Source organism: Nipponia nippon, unplaced genomic scaffold (assembly GCF_047370975.1).
Source record: "Nipponia nippon isolate SJK-2023a ecotype South Korea unplaced genomic scaffold, ASM4737097v1 scaffold_11, whole genome shotgun sequence".
Classification (NCBI taxonomy): domain Eukaryota; kingdom Metazoa; phylum Chordata; class Aves; order Pelecaniformes; family Threskiornithidae; genus Nipponia; species Nipponia nippon.
This window is the reverse complement of record NW_028262302.1, coordinates 3,773,502-3,799,701: the sequence shown is the minus strand read 5'-3', so window position 1 is coordinate 3,799,701 and position 26,200 is coordinate 3,773,502. Positions and strand designations below refer to the sequence as shown.

Below are 26,200 nucleotides of genomic sequence, written 5' to 3'. Positions count from 1 at the left end.
TTACTGTGTGTACATACCAGCTAGGAATCCAGTCAGCTACCAGAGGACCAGTGTATAGATAGACCGTTTCATCAAGATAAGTGAAAGGAAGCATTAGGTGCCTATAAAGCTATGATTTTTTTCTGGATCATGACTTATACCCTTCATCAGAGTAAAATAGCAATTAAGAAGAAAGTGATTCTCATCATCCTCATCAGCTCGGCTCTGCATTTAATGGGGAAGTGGGGATTAACAGCTGGTATGTGGTATTTTTGAACAATTAGAAAAAGACATAGTCCATTAACAGAGACAGTTGGCAAGAATGTAAAACTCAAAACTGGCAATTCTGTTGAAAGCTGGTACTGAAAAAAATTTGGATGCGATAACAATCATTATAAATAAAATGCTGGCCAGCACAGACCTTGACAGGTGGTGAAATCTCCTTTCCTAGTTTGGGAAAGAGAGTGATGATTAAAGATGAGAACTCACACACATGAAGAGGAAAAGCTTAGAAATGCAGGCATCAGCCTCCTAGGACTTAATCTGGGCACTTAGACTAATAATCTGACATCTGTGAAACACACAGAAAAGTAGAACCTGGCACACGCATAGTGGCTACTAGACCAGACTTCCCCCCCCAAAAAAAAAAGCTAGGAAGCAGGGCTGTAATTTCATACCTAATTTGATGACTGGAGACAGTGAGTGGAAACATGCATCACTCTAGAATCTGAAAAGCAGTCGCTAGCTTTCTGATTATCAACCCGATTGCCAGCTTTTGTTGTGGTGAGTAACTGCATAGTAACTGAATATTTCTGACAAGAATAAGATTGTAAAGAGAGAAGCCAAAGATCTATAATGTGAGTCAGTAGGATACAGGTATAGATGAAACCTTCAAGGAGAAGCGGGGACGAAAGAGCTTTTGCTGTGTTTGATCCAATATAGTGCACTACATCTTAATGAGTTTGAAATATCTTCTCATGAGGAGTTTCTCCCAGTTTGAAGATGCAGTTTGTCCTGGACTGGTCATTACAACTTTGATTGGAGGGGGGGAGGGTGAGGTCCTCCAAAGGGGACAGGACATCAACTTATTAGCCAGGTCTATCAGTATGTGTTATTAACGATGAAAAAAGAATCATGAGAGAAATTTATCTGGAAGATACATGTGAGGTTTTAGTCAGTTCTTGGGCCTCACCTGTAGTATGGGTTAAGAAAGAAGTGGTAGCACTGAGGTGTTTGTTAACTCTGGCAAACCAAATTATGTCCCTTGAAATAATTTTTATCCAGTATCACAAAGAACTGGATGCTCTATCAAATTAAATCTGATTCTTCACCCTCAGTTTCAAAGTGCAATATTAGGAGGTGGGTCACAAGAACACTGAAAAGACTATTTTCCCTGCAGGACAAGGTCAGCAGCAAGTTAAAGTAGCAGTCATGGTGTGCAAGCTACTAGCTATGTTTGAAGGCTATTGGATCATGTTCCTCCCTCAGCTTGTATATTATCTAGGCAAGATAGTCTGGTACATGCTGCAAATGGTGTAAAGTAAGCTTAAAACTACTAATCAAAAGAAACTCAAAGATATATGACTTATTTCTAAAAGACCTGGCTTACTCCTGCAGGTGAGATAAGGGGAGAGATCGGGGGCAAAATATTTCCTTTGATAAAAAGGAAATAATATCTGCAAAATTGGCTGTCCCATAGAGGTTGGCAGACATGCAGTTTCTGCACAGCTTTTCTCTTCTGGAAGTTCTTTTGTGGGTTTGTCAATATTGCAAAACTGTTTCATAAGTTGGGGAAGAAAAAGAAAACATCTCAGTGGTTGACAGAGTGTTTGAGCACTTTCAGTTAGAAAGAAAGTTGTTGTAACTGCCACTGTATCAGCGTATTCACATTTCAAAACCTCTTTCATATCAGATATGGGTGCTAGTGCTTACATTAGAACTCAAACATTGTGAGTTGGAGGTGACTTTGCACAGCAAAAGTCTAAATTCTCTGGCAAGCTGCTGGACAGGAATTAGTAATGCTTACATTGGTTGCAAATAACTTTCACGTGTATTAAAGTTTCTCGTCATGACAGGCCATATATCCCTTCTGTTCTTTGAGCATGGCTGACGTACTCCTAGTGTGCTACGGAAACAAACCTTAGGTGATAATTGTTGGGTTGGTTTTGGTTTGGGTTTTTTTTTTCACTTTTGAAGCCATCGTCTAGATTGAATTTTACATGAGAGCACAAGTGTTACAAAGATACCAAGTTTCTGCATGTTTTGTGAAACGGTATCTGGAACAAAGAACCCCTATTAATGTCCCACAGAGGGAAACGTGTAACTTAGCTTTTACCCTTCCAAGGGACAGCAGTCAGCTCACCAACCTGTATACACGTAGTTAAGACTTAACTGCAGTCGTGCCTCTTGCCCATCTCAAATAGGTAGGGGAGGACAAAGCAAAGGAAGGTTTATGGTTGTGGAAGGAGATGACTCAGGGCATTCAGTGGTTAGAGTACAAATTCAGAGGAAATCTGGCTTCATTAATTCTGTAGCTCATGGAAAAATTTATTCAAGCTTGGGATCTTTGGTGGTTGGAAAGACTGCGGTCTTCTGACTTTGTACCAGATGCTCGTGCAAAGTTATTAATGCTTAACAAAAAAAAAAAGCCATAAAGCAAGAATTGGTTGCTCAGGAGAGTATAAGCTCATGGAGAGCTCTTTCCCTTAATTACAGAAGCATATAGAATCCACATTTCATCTGTGAGATGCGGGGTTGTGGAAATTAAATGGGAAATTGTGCTTTTTTTGCACAGGAACAGGGTTTTGTCGAAGGAACAGCTAGCTGTTCCATTATTCTCATATTAGAAATGTCTTACAGGATCCTGATACCTGACTGCTTAGGTCACAGTGGCCAACATCTCCAGTATCAATACACTAGAGTACTAAACTGTACAGAACCCCGATTTTGACTGTTCAAGCCTTAAATATCTAGGTTTTGGGGTCTTTTCTCAAATTAAATAGTTGCCAATTAAATTGAGTAAAAATTTACTTGGGATGGTTCCCAAATAGGAATACTGTAGCACAGGCAATGCCGTACACCCAGAGGATTACAACACACCATCCTAACGCCCAGGGTGCAATTTAGAGATGCGTCTTTCTCAAAAGCAAGACAACCCCCATAGGAAGGAAACTGTGGAGGGTGGTATAGAAAAGTAGAAATAGGAGTACTTAGAGAAAAGCCTCAAAGGCATCAGCTGTTGAGCTAAATACAAAGAGATGAGAAGCAGTGGAATGTGTTTTAAAAATTCTTTTAAACTTATTGTTTTCTCTTGAAGGGCCATGTGGGCAAATAGCTCTTCAGTGGAATATAAGCATGCACCTCTGAGGGGTCAAGTTTTAAGACTCATGCTAGCTACCGGAAAGAAGGGAAATACTTAGTGAAATTCTGAGTAATTTTAACTCACTTTTAATCATATACCTTAATGTGGTGTAAATATTAGTAAAGCAGTGGTTCCAGAAACTTGGATTACTGGGGGTGGATGCAAGAATCTAAAACATATTCTATCCCTTTGAAATGTGAACTGTTGATATATCAAAAAATACTCATTTTTTTAAGTATGTGGCTAATTTCTTTGGAAATCACAAATGCTAGATCAACTGTGAGAAGTTAATTGATGGTATGAGTGTGACCCAGTTGCCCTCACTACTTTGAGTGCCCTGTGGGGCCTTGTAGAGACAGTTAAAAGAAGGGGAAAAAAGTTCTGCAGCACTTAATTGTCTACACTACTCCTTTAAAAGTTCAGTTAAACTTAGTCATGGGGGGTCCCCTCACAGCTGGACAAAGATACTGGAAGAGTTCTTTCTTTAAAGTGGAAATGCAAAGAATAGGTATAGTAATAGCCGCCTGGAATGCAGCAGAACCTAACCCCTCCCTAACTAATCCTGCTATTTTCTAACCTTGTCCTCTATGCATAATCAAAGGCGTCGAAGTCACATGATTCACAGTCAAGCCTTTGCAAGATCACGGCGTTCGCTGTGTTTGGAACATGCCCTTCCTGCCTGGTGTGCTCTGCGCCAGGAGGCTCCCGGTAAAAGCCATGATTACCTTGGTTAACACCACCCCCTCCTTTCATTTAATATTTTGGTGATGTCTTACTCTGTTTATTACCTTTAAGCTCTGTCTTGAGGTAAAGACCTAAAAATTATCAGAAAAGCAAGAAAATTCTCCAAAGCAAATACGTTTTTTAAAGACTGGGAAAATAAAAAAATGTACTTAGAATTCATGAAATTTAGAAAACAAAGCAGATAAATCAATGTATCATCATCAAATCTTACAGAGCTAAAATGTAATGCGTTACGATAAAATAAATTATTGTAATACTGCTAATCTTCAGATCTCATTTACAGAGATGGTAGAATATGAGATGCTTTGGGGCAGACCACATAGGCAGGCAGATGATGCCGACTCCCTCGCTGATGCCCTGCTGACTAAATCTCACTGCCCTAACGCTCGTAACCTTAACTGTTATTGGTCACGCATTTAAACACTCAGGTTATGTTATTTATGTAGCAGGTATGTAAATGTTGACAACTCTTACAATTTTATAACGTCTGAAACAGTTAAATATTGCCCATACTAAAAACTCCAGTTGTTGTCATCAGACTCTTAGCTGCGGGAACTGGATTTCCTCAATGCAAAACCAAGCACCAGGGACTAAAAACGTCCGAGCAAAGAGGCACTGGAAATCACGAGTCTTAAATGATACAACAGCAGATGTCTATTGAAAAGTCCAAGAATTCTCTATTTCATAAATGTAATGATTGTGAACCGATGTCAGGCTTTTAGGAGAAACTTTGGGCTTTTTCAGTTCAGCCCTCAGCAGCGGAGTTAACGCCGCGCCCCACACATATCCCTGGCTGTTGTTGCGGGCCTCTCTGGTGAGGCTGTGCGTGGGACAAACGCGGTCTCTCGAGCCTGTTTCTGGTTTTGCTGTAGGAGCACCGTGGGCACCATCGTCCATAGGAGCGCAGCGCAGAAGAAACGAGGACGCCCCAGACCGTCGCGCTGGACCCAGCCACGTCTGATGGGTCAGCGTCGACGCCAGCGCTGCAGGCAAAGGCGTGGGCAGTGAAACCGAGCAGAAGCGACTCTGGGCAGGAGCTTGGGGTGAGGAGTTGCAGCACTTCGAGGACCGGTGTGGAAAGAGGAACTGCGAGACGCATCGTTGCCCGTTGCACAACTGGGGCTTGAGTAAAGGTTTGGAGTCACTGCCTGGGCGAACGTGGTCCCCGCCTGGGTTTTATTTCCTTATTCCCCCCGGGATTCCCCCCTTACCTCACTGCACTTCTCTGTCTCTGTGTAGCCAGAAGTAGCTGTATAACGGGATAACTTTACATGTTACTGACAAATAGCCTGAGTACAGTCTCCGGCAGCAGCTGCTGTTGCCGAGCTGCGCAGAGGATCCTGCAGCGAGCCCCGGCCTGTCCTGCCCCGGTGCCTGCGCTCCATCCTCTCCCAAGGAGACCCGTGAAAGCCCCGGGCAGACGCAGCTCCCCACCGGGGCGCTGCCTCCCCCAGGCCTGCGAGCGGGCGGGCGGAGCCCTGTCCGTCTGTCTGTCCGTCCGCCCGCCCGCCCGCCGCGCCTCGGAGGTGCGCTGGGGAGCGCCGGCCGTGACGTCACGGCGCGGTTGCCATAGGGACGCCTGGGGTCGCACCTGACGGCTGTCGTGAAGCAGCGGGAGGAGAACGAGGGAAGGAGGAAGGGGGAGTCTAGGCCCGGCCCGGCCCCCCCCGGGCCCGCGGGGAGTTGGCTCCGCGCCGCGCCCCGCCGCCCGCGCCGCATCGGAGTGGGAGGCAGGAGGAGGCGGCGGCGCTGCCGCCGCTGGCTGTGTAGGGGCCCCGGTGCGGGCGGATCCGGAGGCCGCTGTCCGCCTCTGGAGCGCGGCGCCGGGGCCGGGCCCGGCGGGATGTTCTCCAAGAAGCCGCACGGGGACGTGCGGAAATCCACGCAGAAGGTGCTGGACACCCGCAAGGACCCGCTCACCCGCCTCAAGCACCTGCGCGTCCTCATCGGTGAGGCGGCCGGGAGGGAGGGGCTGGGTCAGCGGGGGGCCGCGGGCCACCGGCCCCGAGTCCCGCCGTAGGAGGGACCGGGAACTTGGAGGGACCGGCTGGGCGCCGGGGCGGGAGACGGGCTCGGGGCTGTGCTCCGGCGCGGGAGCCCGCCCGGCCCAGCCTCGCCCCGGCACGGCGGCCGGAGGGAGGGCCCCGCGCCCGGCATCGCGGGGCCGGCGGCGGCGAGGCTTCAGCTGCGTGCCGGGGGCCGCTGGAGCCGGCGGGCGCGGCGGGGGGTGCCTGGCTCCCCGCTGCTGCGCCGGGGCACGTACCTTTCCGCCGCGCTTGAGGGTGGAATTCATTTGGCAGCTGCGGATGGAGGCGAAGGCTGGTGTGCTCCCCCGTGAGTTACTCTCCAGAGCCGCACCAATGCCGCGCGGTCGGTACGCTCGAGTGGAAGAGGCTGGTGCCTGTGGCTCCCTGGCCCGGTTCCCCTAAATGCTTATGGTAACGACTTGTGTCCGTGTGTGTTTTCAAGGTGAGAGCTACAACAGTGAGTGCTCACCAGAGCAGATGTGGATGAGCATCCATACAGCTAGCCTGAAAACACTTTTGGTTTGCCAGTTGGTCAAGGAGGGAACGTAAGCACTTAAGTACTGCTGCAGTTCCATGTGAACAGCTGTTTAACCTGACCAGTGAATTAGAAATTGTCATTATATGGAATAATTGCCTCATGAAAACAGTGGGAAAAAAAACAGAGTTAACCATTCCAAAATATCTGTTAGTTGCACGTGTTTGTAAAAATCTAAGTCGCTGTCGTCAAGCTGTCCTTGAAAAAAGAAGTTTGCTCTGGAGCGTCTTTTGGGCCCTTCAGTTCTGTAAATGCATGTGTTGCTTCTGACAGTTTATCAGCATGTGAGCAGGGCTGGGTCAAGGGCAACTGCATTCCGTATCTAGCACAGAGTACTGAACGGATTATTTTGGGTTCTGCCCACAGTGTGGAGGTATTTAAGTACCTTGTCCTTGGCTTCCAGAGCTGCATTCTTTCCTTTCAAAGGAACATGGTTATTGCTCCCTTTTTTCTTTTGTATTGGTGTTTGAAGGAATAAGTGTTCCCATATGGCAGCATCTGCTGCTGCATGAGTTATTTTCTGCAACATAATAATTATTTAGACTTTTGAAATGGAGAATAGTTGGTTAGCCAGCTATCCAAGACACTTCAGTAGATGTATCCTCTTGCCTCACTTAGAATGTTACCACTCTTCTTAACTAGCTGTACTGAGCCTGTTGTGACTTGCTTTGTGTTGATTTATATTTATTTTTAGCTACTTCATCAGTTGAAACTTCAGAGGAAAGAGCATTATAGAGAAACTAAGTACCTCTCTCTATTTAGGTTTCCTGGCTAAAGTGTGTTGAATATTTCTAGTTTTGCTTTAGTCTGCAAAACAATCTGCATGATTTTGATCTGATCTGTTCTAGATTTGATGTTTCTGTTGCTTGTCTTTTATTTACAAAATTTTCCTTCAGCTTTGTTAATACTTGGATGTAAGATGCAAGCCGTGAGCTCTGTGTCAAGCAGACATTCTTATCTAATCTAAGGTTTCTGCTTACTGGCTGTAAGACAGACTAAATCTGCTGGGGCATGTTTTCATGTGATGGCCATTCCCGTTTTCTCCCCCACACATGCGTGTATCTCAGCTGTTGAAGCACAGGTCCCACATATCCTTTCTCCAAGTTTGGGAGAGTACAACGTGTGACTGTGGGAAGTAGGGAAAGGTGTAACAGTACTCTTCAGCTTGTCTGTCTTGGATGCATCTCCAAGATTTTGTCATTATCCAGGTATTAGATGCATGAGGTACAAAAACGAGGTCTTTTTCTGGGGCAAGGGGAGTAGGATATTTCTCTACATAGTCCTACTGTAGTGCAAGAGAAGTATGTAGCAGATGACGTGAAGTCTGTCTTCTGCTGCGATCACCTCCTTGCCTTATTCCTTAAACTTCTGTGCTCCCTAAACTGGCTTTCAAAGCATAAGCTCTGCACCCTTTCTTCTATTGTTTCTTTGACTAGGCTGCAGGACCAGATTAAAAAAATAATCTGCCCACATAAGACAGACTGCTGCCTGAGGTGGCTTCGTATGCAGGCACCATCCTGCAGCTTGAGTAACTTAGTGCTGCATTTTCCTGTTTACCTTTTTTCTTCAGTGACAGCTCCCCCAGCATAATAATTGACATGTTTCCATGTGCTCAGGGGAGCCAAGCTAGCTATTGCCAACAGACTATCTGAGGGGAGAAGGGAGGAAATCTCAGTTCAGCTCTGTTCAGCGTCTTTATCAATGAAAAATAATTTGTCTTGTTTGTTGCTCTTAGCCCCTGCATGTTGGAGACTAAAAGACTACCCAGAGGAGAATTCTCTGCTGTTTCACATCCAGGAGAAGGAGAGAATTTTTCTCTTGTTCTTAAACTTAAAATCCTTTCAGTACGCCTGCAAGCTGTATTGGACCAGAGTTAGGGTTTTTTGCTGTTTTTTTTGGTCTTTGGTTCAGCAACAATAAACGGAAGCATGGCCTTGGATTCATGGTTAAGACTTGAGGGGAGGAAAGTGAGTACTAGTTCGTTTTCCCTCTATTTTATCAAGGCATCCAAAGCAGCAGTTCTCCAGTAAGCTAAAATAATGGAATAGTCATGAAAAGAGGCAGAGTGCTTGTGAATTGTAGACTGCTGGTTGTCTATTAGCCAAAGAGGAGAAATCTAAAAAATTTCATTATGGTAAAAGATTGACAGTTGGATCCTGCAAGGCAATGGTGCAAGTCGGGCATCATCTAAAAGTATTTAAGATAGTATAAGGTGGTTAGTAAAGACCAGAAGAGACTGAACAATTTCAGAGAACCTTATATGAAGCTAAGTGAATGGATAACACAAAGGCAAGTGACATTTATTTTTAACAAATTAAAAGTAGTGTGTATTAGATGGAATTCTTTAGATGCCTTTTACAAGATAACTTAGAATGCAGTGAGTTGTATCATTTCAGGAAAAAGCATCTTGTCATTGGTGAGAACTCAGTTTAAATTTAGTAAAAAATGCGAATTAGTGTACCATTACACCAAATATCATCGCAGCTTTAGTAGTCTTATAGCTATAGTCAGTGTACAGAAGATTTAGAGATGGGAATGACTCAGCTGAGAGTAAAACTTATAATGTGAAAAGACATTGAAAGCTTTGGAATCCGTTTCTGTAGGGGCAGATAGTGAAAAATATGTAAACATATATGAAAAAGACTAGGAAATAAAGTCTGTTAAGGCCTACCAATATTGAAGTTTTAGTAAAAGATATTTGGCTTGGGAAGCTCCTCAGTGCTAGACTAACTATCAGTTATAGGCATACCGGGGGAAATGCATTTGTATTTTTTTTGCTGAAGCTCTTTTGTAGATGACTGCTCTTTGCCACTTCATTCCGGTGTCCTGTCTCTGGCTGGTTCTCTGCTCTGCTTCAGTATGGCTCTATTCAGCCTTTTTCATAATTCAGGAACCAAGGAAAATTCAGTGAAATTCAGGTGACTAAATCAGAAAGGATTCAATTGTTTATTAAATATAATATGTGACCAATTTATGCATGTCACAGGTATAAGTTTTTTTTTTTTAATAGAGGTTAAAACCTGTAGAAGACCTCCAAGTAGTAGTAAATATTATTATCACTAAGAAATGCTAAGAAAAATCAGAAAGAGATTGAAGTCTCATATCCTGGGATATACCAGTCTGTGAGTGAAGGTAATCTGCTTTTCATTATTTGCCTGCTGCAGTATTTTTCTTGAAACAGCTGGAGCTATCTGCTTTAAGAGATTTTATTCTTTTGAGGTGTAGTAGTTTCTTCCTGTAGGGAAGTGTTCGTCCCCATCCACCTCCCTCCCCCTTTTTTTTTTCCCCTCCTTCTTTAGTTCTGGGAAGTACCTTTCAGTAGCATACAGTTCCCTAATGCTATCTTGGTCAGTATGTGACTTTTTATCAAACTCTTCTTCTGTCTCGTTTCTATATGCTGGAAAGGCTGTAACAGTTTTGTTTACTGTGAGCTGCTGGGGTGATTAGAGCGTATCACCCGTGAGCGGGAACGTCTAATGGGATTCCCTTGCGGTCTGTATGGCAGTGGCTCAGCCTTGTCAGAAGCGAGGCCCTGCTGTAAGGAAGGCTGCCAGCTGCAGTTAGTGCAGGTGTGATCACTGAGATTTTTCTAGCAGGTGGAAGTGGAGGCACACAGTGTACCTTACGGAATTAGGTATTGCCTGCAGAACGAAGCCTGTGATTTTCCAGAAAAATTTGTCATTTTAGCAGTCCCCAGGGAATTAGCAGCTAATTGCAATATTTAGGATCATTAAGAGGAAATAACATGGAAATAATACTGCATTGTTCTTTATGATCGGTGTTGCACTGTTTAATCAGACTTAAACATCAAACTAAAATTCTATGGTTTTAAAATGGTAGTTCATAAAAGTTTGTTCTAGTAATCCTTCAAGCATCAAATCATGCTTGATTTGGCCTTTTGTTAAAGCAGTGCTTTGAGAACCCTCTAAATAATTAAGGCAGCTAGATATGTGACTCTTTCATAACGTCATACCTTAACAATATTGACTTCTTGTTTTGTTCTAGTTTTGGTATCCGCTATGTTGCTGCTACCTGTTGAATTTGTAGTTTTAGTCAGAATTTGTAAATATATGTACTTAGAAAAAAAAAAAAGCTAAAACCCGTAAATATTTAGTGATTTCTGTGTAATCTTACTGTGTGCAAGCAAGTCAAAGGAATACATTTGGTTTAAGATTAACTTTTAGGGCTGAATTCTTAAGATAATTTTTTTCTTTTTTTTACCCTTCTTCATTTTTTTGTAGATTAGGAGTTACACGCCAGTAATCTGTTAATCCAGAGTAAAGGAAAAACGAATATATTGTTTCTCACAGATTATTTTATTTGCATCTGATATCTTAAAAATACACTGCTGTATCTCTGGAACCATGGAGAGAATGCTTGTAAAATGTAATGCTAAGAGAACAAGGGTATTTAAAGTGTGGGGTTCTTTTTTATTATTTTGTTTTATTATTCTTGTTGGTTGGTTAGTGCTCAACATCTCATGTAAGCAATCTCTGAAAGGGAAAAGTCGAGCTATACTGGACAGAAACAGGCTGCATTGGACATCCATTCTGATATATTGTTTAATATTAAACAATATATTTAAACAGAGATTGCATTTGTCTAAAAGGGATTTTAATTTAAGAAATCTATTTGACTGGCAGTCAGCCCTAATGCTTCAGCTGGATAGCATTCATTGGTGTTGCACATCATGAACATCACTCATTATAGTATCACTTGTATACTATAATAAATGGAAAATGTTTTATGATCGTTAGAGACGAGTGAGAAGCTACAGCAAAGCTAGCTGCCTGGAATTTTCTTTGGAGATAACTGTTCCAGAAGTTTATGTGGATGTGCAAAGCTGTAGTATTTTTGGCAAGAGTTGTAGATTTTTTTTTTTTTTTTCCTGGTAATTTGAACTGCAGAGGACATGTCACGGCTTTAATTCATGGATGTGGCTGTGGGTTGAGTGCAGTTTAAGAAACTAGACTTGATGTTCTGTCAGTCTTGACTTAACCCCGAGCCCATTCTGTTCTGTTTTGGCCAGGAGAAAAGGAGGAAGAATTGCTTTGCTTTAGGATTTTGGCTAGCGTTACGCTCAAGCTGCTGGCTTGCAAGGGTGAGGGCTGGAGTCGGATCAAAGCCCCAGGCTGGACCGAGGGGCGGCCCTGGCCTCTTGGGTGCCAGGGAATGGTCTGCGTGGGTTTAGCTTGTGGCAGTTCGGAATGAAAATAAGTACATTACTACGGAAGTGTTTGAAGTTGCTTAAATAAAAGCTTAAGTTCTGGAACGTGCGTGAGTTGTTATGGAAGCATTTCTTAAAAGTTTACTAGCGTAACTCTTCCAGAGTCTGCAACCAACCTGAAACAATTATCTTAAGAGAGCTGTCAGCTGCTTCTGCTCGGTCCTGCGGAGCACTGGTGTTGAAATTTGTAACAGTGTGTATGTAGGTGATGTTCGTTAGTGCTGTTAACCTGCTTATTCATTCCTGATTTTTTTTTTTTCTTGTACGTTTGTGTATAAAAGGTGGTGGCGATCAGGAGTTCAGACTTATCTGATGCAAAATAGGAGTCCATTAAAAGATTTCTTAAAGTGTGTTCCTTTTTCAGTACCAAAAACCTCAAGAATATTTTCTTTGACAGAATTACCTTTTTAAAAAAATTGAATTGTTTTTGTTAAATAGCTGTTAATGAGCTGAAACAGTAAGGGCTAATGTGAAGCCCTTGTTTAATAGATTCGCATTTGTAGCTCGCTATTTGAAACGTTGTGGTTCGTTATCAGGTCTCTTTCACTTTGACAGTCTGTTAACTATGCCACAGCTCCGGAGGTTTTCCACTTAACCTTTCTAAATGACATGCTTTTCTATTCGAGAGACTGTCCCTATGTCATTGAACCTCTGTACTGTTTTGCTGTAAAGCAGCTGTTAAATTTTTCCGCTTGGAGAATTAAGAACGAGTAAGTTCTGTTGGCCATTTTGCTTGTATGTTAACTGAAATTGAGGATGCTTAGAAACCTTGCTTTCTGGTGGCACCAGTTTGTTATGAGAATTGATACTGAACGCTTCAGCCTATAGCGGGCCTCCACTTTACAAAAATAAAACTAGAAGTCTGGCCGTCTTCCAGGTCATTGTTTGCTGCAGTTGTCACTGGTATTTTATTTTTGGGCAAGGATGAGGGAAAGTGACTTAAAAGCCAGTAAGTCTTGGAGTGAGACAGGATAATGTTTTTGTTATACTATGTGCTGTAACAATTTTATGTATAAACATACTATTAAAATCTGAAATGCGTAAAATCAAATGTAAAATTAACCACAACTTGATCTGTAATGACGTAGACTATTCTGTTAAATGCTATGGTAAATTTCTGCGATGCTTTGTGTGAACTGGTGAATGTTAATGTTCTCGTCAGAAAAGTTAATATATATCTAAGATCTGGGGGATGTGTGTTTTAGTTTTAAGTTCAGTATTTTGATTGTTTACTTTTAAAGTTCTGTCCTGTGCAGAAAGTACAAGTTTATCCGCTTCGTAATATTTTAATTTCATACAGCACGCAATCATCTAAATAGTATAGATGCATTTCCCTTGCTAACTCAACTTGTTTATAAATATGTAACAGATGTAGTGGATTAGTTTATAATAATTTATAGGGTAATATGTAGAAAACAAAATAAACAATGTAGGCGAACTGTGTATAAGTTAAAGCCCACCCAGATCCTCTTCCTACAGACGACTGGGGTGTTGTACTTGTAAACTTGTAAGCTTTGCAGAATCTGGCTCAGGTGATCCCTTACAAGTTTAAATACACAGTAAAAATCTGGGTTGCTTCTTCTGGTTCATGTTTTACATGTGACAAAGTAATTTTTAAAGCTCTCTGAGGTGGTACTCTTAGATTGTAATTGGAAGTATGATATGCTATTCAAATAGTATCTTTCTTCTAATGTGTAATATTGAAGGGTTACATTTTTATTGAAATACTTTTGTGGATGCAAGTTATTCCTGGTTAAAAAGGAATGTGCTGATAATTGAACTGTGATAAAAGCATTGGAGCAAATGGGTTTACTCTCAGGTAGAGTTCTATGGCAGAACAAATTTTCTGCAAGAAAATTTTGGCCTACAATCTTCCCTTCCTAAAATGATGGCTGTGGGCACTTAAGTTTTGATCTTACTGAGATACCTGAAAAGAATGTAACCTTTCAGAAAGTTTTGAACAATTAACCTTCGAAAGAGTTGGCCATTTGAAAGTACGTGAAAATAAGTTCCTAAGAAAAGAGTTGGCCACTTGAAAATACAGGAAAGTGAGTTCCTAAAAGTACAGTCACATGTAAGCACAGCAGTTGGTAGGAGAGGTGGAGGGTGTTTTGTTTTGATTGTTGTTTGTTTTTTTTTTTCTTTAGTCCTTTTTTGCTACAGCTCCAGTCTATAAGGTGGGGAAGTGTAGAATTTCCACGTTTCAGTCAGTTTAATAGAAATATGGATTTCAGTTGATCTGGTACTTGAATGCTTTCAGGGTCATACAATAGCATAATAACTAGTCTTCCATTTTTAGTTCGGTTCTCTGTTTCATGCATCAAAATAGAACAGAAATCTGTAAGCTGAATACAACTTCTAAAAATTAAACTAAAAAAGGTAACTTACCTTCTTAATACTGAACCTGGGAAAAACTAAAGCTACTTTTAGAGAAGTTTTATGGGAGGAAGAAAAGGACAGAGAAGCTGTACGGTGTGTCTTTGTGCTTAAATGTAACTTTCTCCTTAAAAAAAACCAAAAAGCACTACTGAAGACACAGTTAATGCAGAGATCAGGTTTGTACCAAGTTTTAAGTTACAGAACATAAGGAAAAATCAGCAAAGATCCATGTTTCTTGCTTCTTGCATGAAGGGAACTGCATTTCCTTGACAATCCCCTTCCATAAATGATGCTGGAAATCTGGATTTTAGTGTACTGGGACTATGCTTTGTACAGTAGAAGCTTTAGTTTTTACATTGTTGGAATACAGTAATGTCCCATTTTTCCCTCTCCCATTCTGAGAAACTCTTCTAACTATTGTATATAGTGCCAGATCTATTTCTGAGTCCTTCTCTCCTCCCAATCTGGGCATAAGTAGCAGGAACACAAGGAATACATGAGTTTGTGTTAGTTATGTGAATCTGTGGTGGGAGAATACAAAGTTCTTTTGTTTAAAAATAAATAAATAAATTAACTGTAAATTAGGGAGGAGAGTCAGTTTCTGTGTAATCCCATTTCATGTAAAAACAGGGCTATGTCTTCTTAAAAAGGCAGAAAAGATTAAGTAGTCAAAGCAGACAAACAGCTTCCTGCAAATTCCCAGTTCAAGGCTGTGTGAAAAGGACGTACGTATGCTCCTTGTAGAGGAAATGATTTTTACCTCTGTATGCAGCATTCATAATACTTTGGGAGACCATAGAGAAGAGACAACACCCTAGTGTTGGAGAAAATGGTTTAAGATGAGAGAATTGAAGAGCGGTATCTTTAGTTGATCACAAGGATAAAGGTGGACTGAGCATTTTAGAGACATTTTCATTAGGGGAAAAAAATCAAACCCTTAATTAATGAAGACAGCTATAACAGCAGCATATAGCCAGAAGTTTTAACGTTAAAGTAATCGAGAGCAATAGTTTCTCCATGCATGTATTAGTCATGTGGATTGTGTTCAGGATAGAGGTAGCTGTGAAATGGAGTGATGTATGCAGGTGGCCGGACTAGATGATTTCCAGATCAGACTCTTCTAAGGTCTATGTTATTATCTCCGTGCTGTGTCTGCTTTTTTCCCCCCTCCTCCTTCTTGCCATAATTCTTGGTCAGGGGATGCATAGCGAGTTCCAAACTTCTTGACCGATGCAAGGTTCCAAATTTCTGGACCAGCAGATTACTGAATCACTATAGGTGTCCTGTGATGATGAGCAGATGCTCTTTTTTGCTCTAGGTGGCAAACCTGTCAGATGCACAAATGCGTTTCCCTTCCCTTAGAAGGAAAGCTGGTAATGCCAGGACAAAATTCCCATTAAATTAAATGTTATATTTTTATTTTCTTCCATCTGAAGTGGTAGAATTTATTGCAAGAATTCAGTTGTTAACTGTTTGGTTTGAATTCGAAAAACTTGCTTTTGATGATGCTATCAAGTGTGATCTCGGGAAGAAATCAGGGTGAAATGCATTTGCTAGAAAAGCTGCAAAGTCAAGTTTTTTACTTTCATCTTACTCTTCCAAGCTATAGCTGTATTCTGAATGTATGCTTTTATTGTTAATTGGGTGTTAATGACAATAATGCTCCTCTGAGTCTTTTCTGAGGTGATTGGCACCACATTGATCTTAAATAAATAAATACAAAATAAATAATAAAACCCCCCATCCTCTGAAATTCCCCCCCCAAAGAGAACTCTGGAAAGGCAGAATGCCTTACCACAGTGCCAGTTGTATGTATGCAAGTGTCACACAGTAATTACATGGTAAAATGAGAATCACTGTTCCACTGGTTATGTCAGCAAGCCTTTAGTTTGCCTCCTGAAGAATCTAGGAATAGTGTCTCCAAAAATTACAAACTGTTGTGTTAAGATTGAGTCTTTAAAGAATAAGTTTAGTTTGGCTTTATTTGCCTGCTTCAGAGTTGACCCATGTCTGGGGAAAGAATGAGGGCCTATTTCAGGAAATGAAACATTTAATGTGCCTGCAAAAATGCAGCATTCCTGTGTGTTGACTGGCAGAGACCCTGTTTAACTGCTTCCAGTCTCCTTAGTATTCGGAACTAGTGTTTTCCGCTGATTCGTATCAAGTGAACCATTCCACTGTTTTCTATGTGTAATTCCCATACAGCAGTTAAATGTCCAGGCTTAAAGATTATCTTCTGCCACCCTCCTTTCTCCTGAAAGTCTCAATTGCTGCTTTCTTTCTCCCTTTAATCTTCCTGTCTTAAAACCTCTCGATTTGCCTCTTGCTATGTTTTCTTGTCCATAGTCTAGAACTCGCTTAGGGTTTTGCCCCATGGGTGGAATTCGATGTAATGGTTGTGCCTATGCTCTAGTCATATCCCCATTTATTGTGTACTTGCCCTGACCTCCTGAAAATCGTGGTTTAGTTTGTTTAAAGTGGAATTGGTTTTTGTTGTCCTTACTTTAATATTTCAGACTCTAGGAGTTCAGCTGCTGATCTTTAAGTCGTGTAGCAGTTTCTGCAAAACTGGAGGTTTGGTAATCCTGTAGACGATCATGCTTGCCACTCTGCACCACTAAGTTTATTGCTAGCTAAGCTGCCTTGCTTTAAGAGTTATCTTAGCTGTTAATATAGCACTGTCTTCTCCAAGAGCACTCTGGCTCCACTACACTGATTATGCAAGACGTTGGCACAGTGCTGTGATACGGTAAAAACTGAACATGTATTGGAAACTTTTATAGCAAGATTTGTGATAAAATTGAGTTGACAGTCCTCTAGAGCTACATAATAAAAGAGAATTGAAAATATGCCATGCTTTTGGCCATCCTTTCAATTGGATGTTTCTGTGCTTTGTACTCTACTAGTTGTATATCCAGTCATGGGAGATTATGAAGATCGATGTCATTCTAAAAAGGGTTAAAAAACTATGATCCAATAAAGAGTTAGAAAGGGACTTCGATACGTCTACAGTGAAAGATGATGCCTCGGTGTATAGAGCTGGTGAAGGGTATAAAGGTTTCGTTTGCCTCACCTTTCTTCATGTTTTGGATTTTTTTTTTTGTTTCACATCAGTATTCTGAAAAGAGAGTTTTGCCTTTTAAAATACTGTCGTCCTATTTTTCTGTGCTACTGTTCTGTCCACCTAGTTTCTCTAGTCTTATGTAGTTAAATAACAGGACAGGGAGTGTCTTTCAGTTCAGTGTGTACTAAAGCTTGAAAGAATTGATTAAAACGATCAATTTAAAATTAATCTAGATAAATCATCATGTATTTCTTTAACTGAGGATTTGCACAAAACCACCTAGGGGGTTGTGGGAAGAGAGTCTGGAAACCTTCCTGAGGTACACAAGAAGGCACATCCCTCTACGCTCAGAATGATGTTTCCACCTCAGGGTCCCAGCTTCTGAACTTCTGAGATCACATAGCCAAGGGAGTATGGGGGACTGGGCCAGACTGGAAAGGAAAGTGCGTGGTAGAGCTTGGAGGGAGTAAGGAGGCAGCAGTGGGAATCCAGTGCTGCTGTTTGCTTCTTCCCAACCTGTTTCTCTACAGAGCAGAGGTGGTCCTCACTTATCATCCTTATCCCACTTTACTTAAGTAAGCTTAGTTGTGTCTAGTAATTACGGTTGGGGACAGTGATGGCCTTTCTGTTGTAGAGTTTGGGTAGCGTCATTAGCTTTATTTCTATTAAATTAACAATTAAACCAACATTCATCTGTACAGTGCTCGTCCTGATGGAATTCTGGTTCATGATTGGGGTTCGCAGGCATTACTGCCGTGCAAACGATGAGTGTGCAAGAAGACACAGCTTCCTGTTTTAAAATTCATTAGGCACTTATGGCATGCCGTATTGAATTTCGTTAACTTCAGTTTAAAAGAATGAAAACTTCAAGAACTTCTTTACCGATAATAATTTTTCTTTTAAGTATCTTCAGTTCTTATTACTGGACAGTGGTACAGAGTGGATGACTCTGGATATTTGCAAGAAATAAAAACAGTGTTCTGTTCTGTTTTTCAGAGAATGCAGAATCAATTGATCTCAAACAGTTTTTCGACCTACATTTCTCACATATATATTATGTGTTCTTTGAAAACTTTGTGACTATTGAAGTAGGCCTTAAACAAAAAGGTAAGTATTTCAGATAGAACGCTTTTTGTCTTGGTGCTTGTGTTTTTGTTATAAAATAAGGCAGGGTGTTACAAATAAAGGCATGGGTCTGTGGTCACAAATGGCAACATTAGCTGTGCAGAAATATGTGTAAGCACTAACTTTGCAAATAAAGCCAGAGCAATTAGTGGTGCATGCAGTGGAGGTGAGCAAGGAGAGTTTATTCTCTGATGACTGGTTTTGCCTTTTTGCAAAGTGAGGATTCTTGAGGTGTTATACTTTTTGTGTTTGGCAGAATTATTTCAAGTTTTGTTTAACAAGATGTTGTGTAACTTAATCTCTACCAGCTGTTGATGCCATAATAGAAAGTTACACAAACTTTAACTGTTACAAACCGTAACTATGAAATATACTTCTTTTTATTTGCGGAAGGAATGCAAAATTATGCTTGTAGAAGTGCATGTTTTTGTTTTACACATCTAAGGATCTTTGCCAGTGTTCCTTATATTTTGTTTTTATAATAAAAGTGTATCTTCTATTTATTTTTAATTGCATCTAGGTCACAAGTCTCAGAGAGAAGAATTAGATTCTATTCTTTTTATTTTTGAGGTAAGATAACTTGAATATTCCTGTATGAGGTTTTTTCCTTTGAATTAAGTCCTGTTAAATAATAACAGTGCAGCTATCCTACAGTTTCCTGGAAATACACTTTACGTTTAACTGCATTCCTTTTTCCTTTTGCTTAGAGTTGAATATTTGTGCTTTGTGTGAGAAGTAAAAGAATTTGACTTGCAGTTTTGCAGGAAGATGTCTTTAACTGGAAAAAGATGTTTTCTGCATCTGCAGATAGTTCATTAATTTTTGGTCGTGTTGTTCCTGCCTCAACACACCCCACCCCCCCCACCCCCGCCCACCCCGTTCCAATGTGTTATACAATTTGAAATTCTTATAAATGTTACCTCTGATTAGTTGTGATCTTTTTGACCTTTTGATTGCGTTGTCTCTGATTTTTCTCATAATAGATTAGTACTGCAGAATTAGGTTTTATAGATACCTTTTATTTTCAAAAACATTTCTTATTTGAAAATAGCATTTCACAATATCCTTACCAAAAGCATATCTTGAACTAATTAACATGAATTAGAAACTGATTTAATGAAATTGGAACATTTCTGAGCAGAGACTATAGTTTAGAAATAGCTTAGAATGTCAAGGGTTTGTCTTTCCTTTTTGATGGAGGCTTCTAATTATAGAACAAGGATTGTGGTTTTTAAAAATATGTAAAATTGAAAGTGATGAATGCTTATCACATGGTTGAGTAAAAATTCAAGATAATTTTTTAATTTTTTTTTTTTCCAGTAAGGTACGTTGTTACTTAAAACTGTAGGGTTAGCTGTTACAAGGAGAGTGAATCTGATTTGTTCCCTAGTTCCTACATAAAGGGATATTAGGTGACCTGTGCTTTCGAGACAGTTGCATAGGCTGCTGCAGGGCCACAGCCAGGAATTAATTTGGGAATTCAGGTTATTTACAAGTTGCTAATGCCTCTAGCATAAATTTTGAAGTGCTGCGTAATAGATTTTTAACTGCTTCTGTCACTAACTGTGCTCTGTTTCTTACCATTTGAAGATGATCATCATCCAATCTATCTGGAGAGGTGTTAGACTATGATTGCCTCGGGTCTTTTCTTCATTGTTTTGCTGTAGCTCATTACCCCTCTGTTGAGAAGGCTGAAGCAAATGTTTGCTTGTGCCACAGAGGCAAGCTGACAGCTGAGCATCCTAGCTTAAGCCACTATAAAGGTGGAATAATCTAATACAACCTGTTGTGAACCAGAGAAACTGAGACAGATACTCATCCTATTCCACTCCCTATGCTATAAGCAGCAATATCCGGCAGAGAGGTAGTGGAGCCAGATAAACTGCAGTAACATCTGAAGTCTCCAATGCAGGACTTGCCAGACAGTCTGTCAGAGCCTTTGGGCTTCTTAGCTTTAGGAATGGGATTATCTTGAAAGGACAGTAATGCTTCCAAAGAAAGCAGTGTGGAAATTTTCTAAGATAACCCTTCAGCTTCTCATCTGTGGCCTTTATGAAAGCGCTCTTTGGTCTTCTGAGAGCGATATGTGCAACAGAGATCCTTGGGTTCTGTTTTTTGTAGAAAATTTTGCAACTCCTTCCAGAAAGGATTCATCAGAGATGGCAATTTCATAGTATTGGTAAGTTGATTTTGTTTCTTTCTTTTTTTTTTTAATTGATCTTATTTTTTATTAGTAGCTACTAGTAGTTTGTGCTAATCATTTCCTTAACCTTTAAGTAGCATACCAGGGATTATGGTCTTGAAACTCTGGCAAGCTAGAGGAAGGAAAAAAAAAACAAACAAAAAAAAACCCCCAAAACCAACCAACCAAACAAAAAACCCCACCAATGTAACAAGTGCTCTTCTAGATAGAATTCATTCTGGGAATCTGGAAATAGGATAGTGGCTGAGAAAGAACAAGAGCAGGTGGAAAGTTGCTTTGTAATTATTTTTTTCCTAATTTTTTCTCTCTTAGTAATAAATTTCAAAATTGGGTTGAGGTCTGTATTTGTGAATGGGGAATGCTGGTATTATGCAAAATAATGACTTGAGAATCATTTAATTTTAATGTACACATCCCAAAAAGTCCTTGGGGAAAGATGTTGTTATGGGTTATGAGGAAGCTATGAAAGGTGATCTTATTTTTTTCCTTCTGGCATTGAGAGAGTTGCCTGAGGATATCAAGTTCACCAAGATTAAACTGGAGATTGCCAAGGACTTGTTTAAAAGTTACTATCAAGTCTGACCGAGAACTCTGACATCTTACTTAATAAAGAAAGAACAAACAAACAAACAAAAATACGTATTTTTTTTTCCTTTCTTCTTTTTAGGGTTGATTTTAAAGAAGCTTCTTCACACTGGAAACTCATTAAAGGTATTGGAAAAAGTTGCATAGTACTTTTGTCTAAAGTACTTAAAAATACAAATAAGAACATAAAGGCGAATTTTTATGGTAAAAGCACAGGAATGGGAACCAGATCATGACTTGTGTGTCATGAAAGAATGACTTCAAATCATAAGCTTTACCTCGGTAGAACTACTCACAGTAGTAATGAGTTTATGTACAGTAGCCATGTTAAGAACTTGCGCAAATGGTTTGAAGGCTTTTGCATTAAAGCAGAAGTAAGCCTTAACCATTCATTGTTAGGGGCAAGGAAACTGGTTTGGGGGCTCAGACTGTCTTAGAAGTGAAAGATTATCTACGCCAAAGAGATCTGTTGGTGGGTAGTGTAATAATAGTTGACCATGGGACAAAAGCCACCCAAGTCTAATGTAGTTTTGGTACTGCAGCAAACAACCGTGCCACTCCTCTGCAGGCTTGGCTGGTGCTGAAATTCTCCAGTGTGAGAGCCAGGAGGGGACTGCTCTAGGACTCTATCACCTTTCTTGAAGAAGGAATGGAAGAGGGTAGAGCGGGTCCTTCTGCTGCGAAAAGCTCACTCTCTTGTTATAATTCACGAACACATGTAGGAATTTTACGATGGTCTTTGTATTGTCTGAAAAATTCACATGGCATCTTGCAGTGCTGTAGTCAAGCAAGTGACTAGACACGTGTTGGTTTTCTTCCTCTTCTTTCAGAGAAACCCTGTGAAAGAGATTCTGTAAGGCAAACAGCAGTGAAGGTGCCAGGGTTGTCCTTGCATTTCAGCAGGAGCAGCAGATGTCCTAGCTTGGCTCTGCTGATCGCTGGTGGTCACACTGTCTGTCCTCATCTTTTCTACCACTCCCCTTCGCCTTCTCCCTCCAGGACAAATGGAAATGCTTTTGCATGTTCTGGGACAAGTTAACTTGTTCTGCTTTTTTTTTTTCCCCGTTAAGATACGGCGAGAGGGTGTGCGTCTCTTTCTTTTGTGGCTGCAAGCACTTCAAAATAACTGCAGTAAAGAACAATTATGGATGTTTTCTTGCTTGATTCCTGGATTTTCATCACCACAGTCTGAATATGGCCCCCGAACACTAGATAATCTCATTAACCCTCCACTTAATGTTCAAGAAAGTAAGTAATTTGGTAGTATTACTCAATTCTTTACATAATTCAATTCTCAGCACAGAAAAGGCAAGGTGACATAACAAAGAAGTAGCATACATATGTACCCAGGGAGATTATGGAGCTGTTAATGAGTTTCTTGGCAGTTTATTGGGTCTTCTTCCAATAGTAACTTTGTCTTTTTTTGTTGTTTTTAAGGGTGGATTGTTTTTTGTTTTGTTTTAAAGTATGGCTATAGTAGCTTAACACATAGTGGGTGAAAATAAACTGACCAATCTTATGTAATTCATCTTAAGAATTACAAGCAGATGCTGCATCTACTGCAAACTTGCACAGGCAGATTCTGCTTGTGTTGAACATTTGCACTGGCTTTGGCCATACTCTAGGGAGCAAGCTACGCAAAGCAGTTTCTGGCATGGCCTTCAAGCGAATGAGTTAGGGCAATGCGTAAAGCCAAATGGTTGATCTTCCTGCTGTGTCTGTGTATGACCAGGCAATTAAAGCTGTGATATTTTTGTGGCTCGGAATCTTCTGAAAGGATTGGACCTTGTAAACTGCAAAACCTGTGGTCAGAAGGGTCTGCATCAGTGGAAGGGCTTGAGCATTCTGAGAGAAGCTTTGTATACTTCATAGATTTTTTTTTTTTTTTTTTATGAAGATCATTCTCTTGACTAATTAATAGAGTGAGGATGATTTTTCTCTCTTAAGATGATTCTTATGACAGTTTTTCCTTTGACTGTTCACTCTAGCCGTAAGTATCAGATACTGGTTACTTTGAGCAGCCGCTTGCCTCCTGACTGAATTTATTCCCGCTACTAGGATTTTAAGGATATATACATATATATATGTATAAAAATAAAAAATACATATAAAAATAAAAATACATATAAAATAAAACAAATATAAAATTAAAAACATAAAAATATATTATAAAAATAAAATAAAATAATATATAAAAATAATAGATATAAAATTAAAAAATATCTAAAAATAAAATAAAAATAAGGATATATTAATGAATTGCAATTGGATGGGGTCATAAGTGCAACCTGCATTCACATAAATGTGAATAAGAAGCTAACCACTTTTTCCTCTGAACATTAAGTGCTGTTGCCTTTTTTCCACCTCCACCCAATGTTTTAGAGCTGACGCAAGCATTGCTTATAGAAGCAAGCAGTGTCTCCTTGACTGGTAATTCAATTTACTGAAACTTAGCTGACGAATTTCATGGCAGGATAGCTCTGCAGATAAAGGTTTGCTACATGCCTTAAGCGCTGTTTTGGAGTTATCTTATGTTGTATCTCTACAGCGGGAAAGGAGGAACAAATGTAAAGGGGATGTAGGCAGCATGGAAATGCAGAGTGTAAAGAGTGAAATGCGAACATCCAACTACAGGAACAAGAGGCAAACTCTGAAGTAGCCTCAGTGTAGAGGCAAAGGAAGCATAGAGCTAGTAAAACTTAACACAAATGTAACTGATCAACTGCCAAATGAAGAAAATTGTGAGAGATGTAAATAAAGATGTGGCATTCGTGCAACACAAATGTTACACTATTGTGTTTGTAAATTCCAAAAGAAATGGATTACGCCTTTTGGGAAAAATTGGGTCTTGGCAGGTAGATTCCCAAGGTGCATAGGGAGAACTTAGTTATTATCTGCTGTGTTTTTATATGTGTAAGAAACTAGTTCTATGGTGATTTATTAGCTAAAATGTCATAATTTTCATTAATCTGTGGGTGGATTGTTTTGCCTATAACCGTCTCTGCTTACTCCAGTACATTTCTGCTTTCATAACTTGGTAGATATTTATGCATGAGAAGAAATAGTCTAAATGTTAGATGTACTTATTTTTTTCTTTTTCTTAAAATAGCTCAAGTGACTATAGAGGAAATCACTCCGCTTGTTCCTCCACAATCAGGAGATAAAGGACAAGAAGATTTAACAAGCTATTTCTTAGAAGCACTTCTGAAATACATAGTAATTCAGGTACGTTCTATAGTTTTCAAGGAAACAAATATGAAACTAACACCTGTTTGCACATTACAAGGAGACATTTACTAGTAGCACTGCAAATGTATATAAAAATGTTTTAAACATTCCTCCCCCTCCCCCCTCCCTCAAGTGTCCTTCGTAAAAAAGCAAATTCTCCTAGAAAGTTTTCACTTGTCTTCTGTGTGAAGATTCATAGGTCTGTTACCATGATGTCTTGCATCCGATTGCAGCACGGAGTAAAACCAAGACTTGTCAGTCACTTTGAAGAATGCTGATTCCAGCTCCCTTCCCATTTTCACCTCTCCCTCCCCACCCTGTTGCCTTCAACCAGTGGAAGGATCAACTGGCCTCACTCTTTAATTATGTGGGTTTTGTGGTGGTCAGGGACTTTGTTTTTCAAACTAAGGGGAAACTTCTACCTGAAAGCATTGGATTTTTGTGGTACGGGCTTTTAATGAGTCCCAAACTTTTGCTGGCCTTTTTCCTAGGTTTATACTGAGGCTAGCTGACAAAACCAAACAGAAATAGGGTGTCAGACTCAATGGTTTGTAAGACTGGGACTGCCAGTGTCTGTGCTTAGGGTCATATTTTTCCTCCAGCTATCTTTCTGGAATTTCTGCTGTTACAGTAGATTAACCACACCACCTCTTTAATGGAAACACTCTGAGCTACTGGAAAGTCCTGGTTAGTAGAAATGCTCCAGGGTGTTTAGAGCGTGACACAGAGATTATGGCTTTCTAGCAAGAGCTTGTGGGAGGGGTATTTTTGGTGGGTGTTTTGTTTTGGTTTTTTTTTTTTTCTTTCTGATCAAGATATTTACTACCCAGATCTTGCAGGGATGGTGCCATAACTCCAGTTGGTATTTTAACTGCACTTTCTGGGACTTTAGTTTTAGGAGACTTGTGAGCTCAGGCATAATACAGTACGCTGCACAGAGAAAATTTGGGATTACTGCTACAGCTGAGCAAGTTAACCTCTTCAAAAGAGAAGCAATGGGAAACAGTACATATTTGGAATACTTCAGATCTGACAAATCTTATGAGTTAGGTTCTGCTTAAAAGTCACTGCTGAGATTACACTCGCTTAGTGGCATTGCTATGTGAACACCAGGTAGTAAGATCTCGCAGATCCCAAGCTACCTCTTAGGTAGCCTTTTAGGCAGATTATGGAGCTGAACTGTGCACAGAAAATGAAGACTTGGTCCTTCCCTTCGTACTTTGACACTTCCATGATCTCAGCCAGTACTTCAGATGCCTAGGACAGGGCATGGCAAGAGCTCCTATCAAACTCTGGCTTAGCTATTATATTTTATGTAATTAATTTGCTGGTGAGTTAGCATATGCTGCTTCTGAGTCTGCTCTGCTGTCACATGCCCAGCAAACTGCTTGACTGCCTGACACGTGTTCCAGGGTACTGCCTTCTGGGTCAGACTTGTGCAGCAGAACACAGTTGGGTATCTATCCATAAGTTTTTCTTCACACTTTTGCAGGGTTGTGCTAGAGAAGATGGACAGTGCACAAATACGTCCAATGTTAAATGTTTCATGGCTTCCCTTTATCTGTCTTGCTCTGTGAACTTGCAGTGCTGGAATAATTTGCAACCTCATTTTGTTGCATCTCCCAGTTTGAATAGAGGTCATCATACTTGTGATTTTTAGGGTAAGCTTAATGATGACTGTTCACTTTGAGTAAAAATACCTCTTGCATTCTTGAAGACAACTACCGTCTCTAATAAATTGGT

General features: G+C 40.4%; 1 protein-coding gene across 8 annotated transcripts in view; it reads left to right on the top strand.

Moving 5' to 3' along the window:
* The first annotated feature begins 5,701 nt into the window (after positions 1 to 5,701).
* RALGAPA1 (Ral GTPase activating protein catalytic subunit alpha 1) overlaps positions 5,702 to 26,200 on the top strand; it is a 138,694-nt gene continuing 118,195 nt past the window's right edge. For 4 of the 8 annotated variants that reach the window (XM_087747213.1, XM_087747212.1, XM_087747211.1 and 1 more), the window contains exons 1-7: positions 5,705 to 6,033; positions 18,313 to 18,423; positions 18,962 to 19,011; positions 20,563 to 20,620; positions 21,312 to 21,355; positions 22,300 to 22,477; positions 24,339 to 24,454. In XM_087747213.1, coding sequence (XP_087603339.1) covers positions 5,928 to 6,033; positions 18,313 to 18,423; positions 18,962 to 19,011; positions 20,563 to 20,620; positions 21,312 to 21,355; positions 22,300 to 22,477; positions 24,339 to 24,454 — 663 coding nt within the window. In that variant the 5' untranslated portion in view covers positions 5,705 to 5,927. Of the gene's footprint in view, positions 6,034 to 18,312; positions 18,424 to 18,961; positions 19,012 to 20,562; positions 20,621 to 21,311; positions 21,356 to 22,299; positions 22,478 to 24,338; positions 24,455 to 26,200 lie in introns of all 8 variants that reach the window. The other 4 variants (XM_087747206.1, XM_087747207.1, XM_087747208.1 and 1 more) reach the window with 2 other exon arrangements.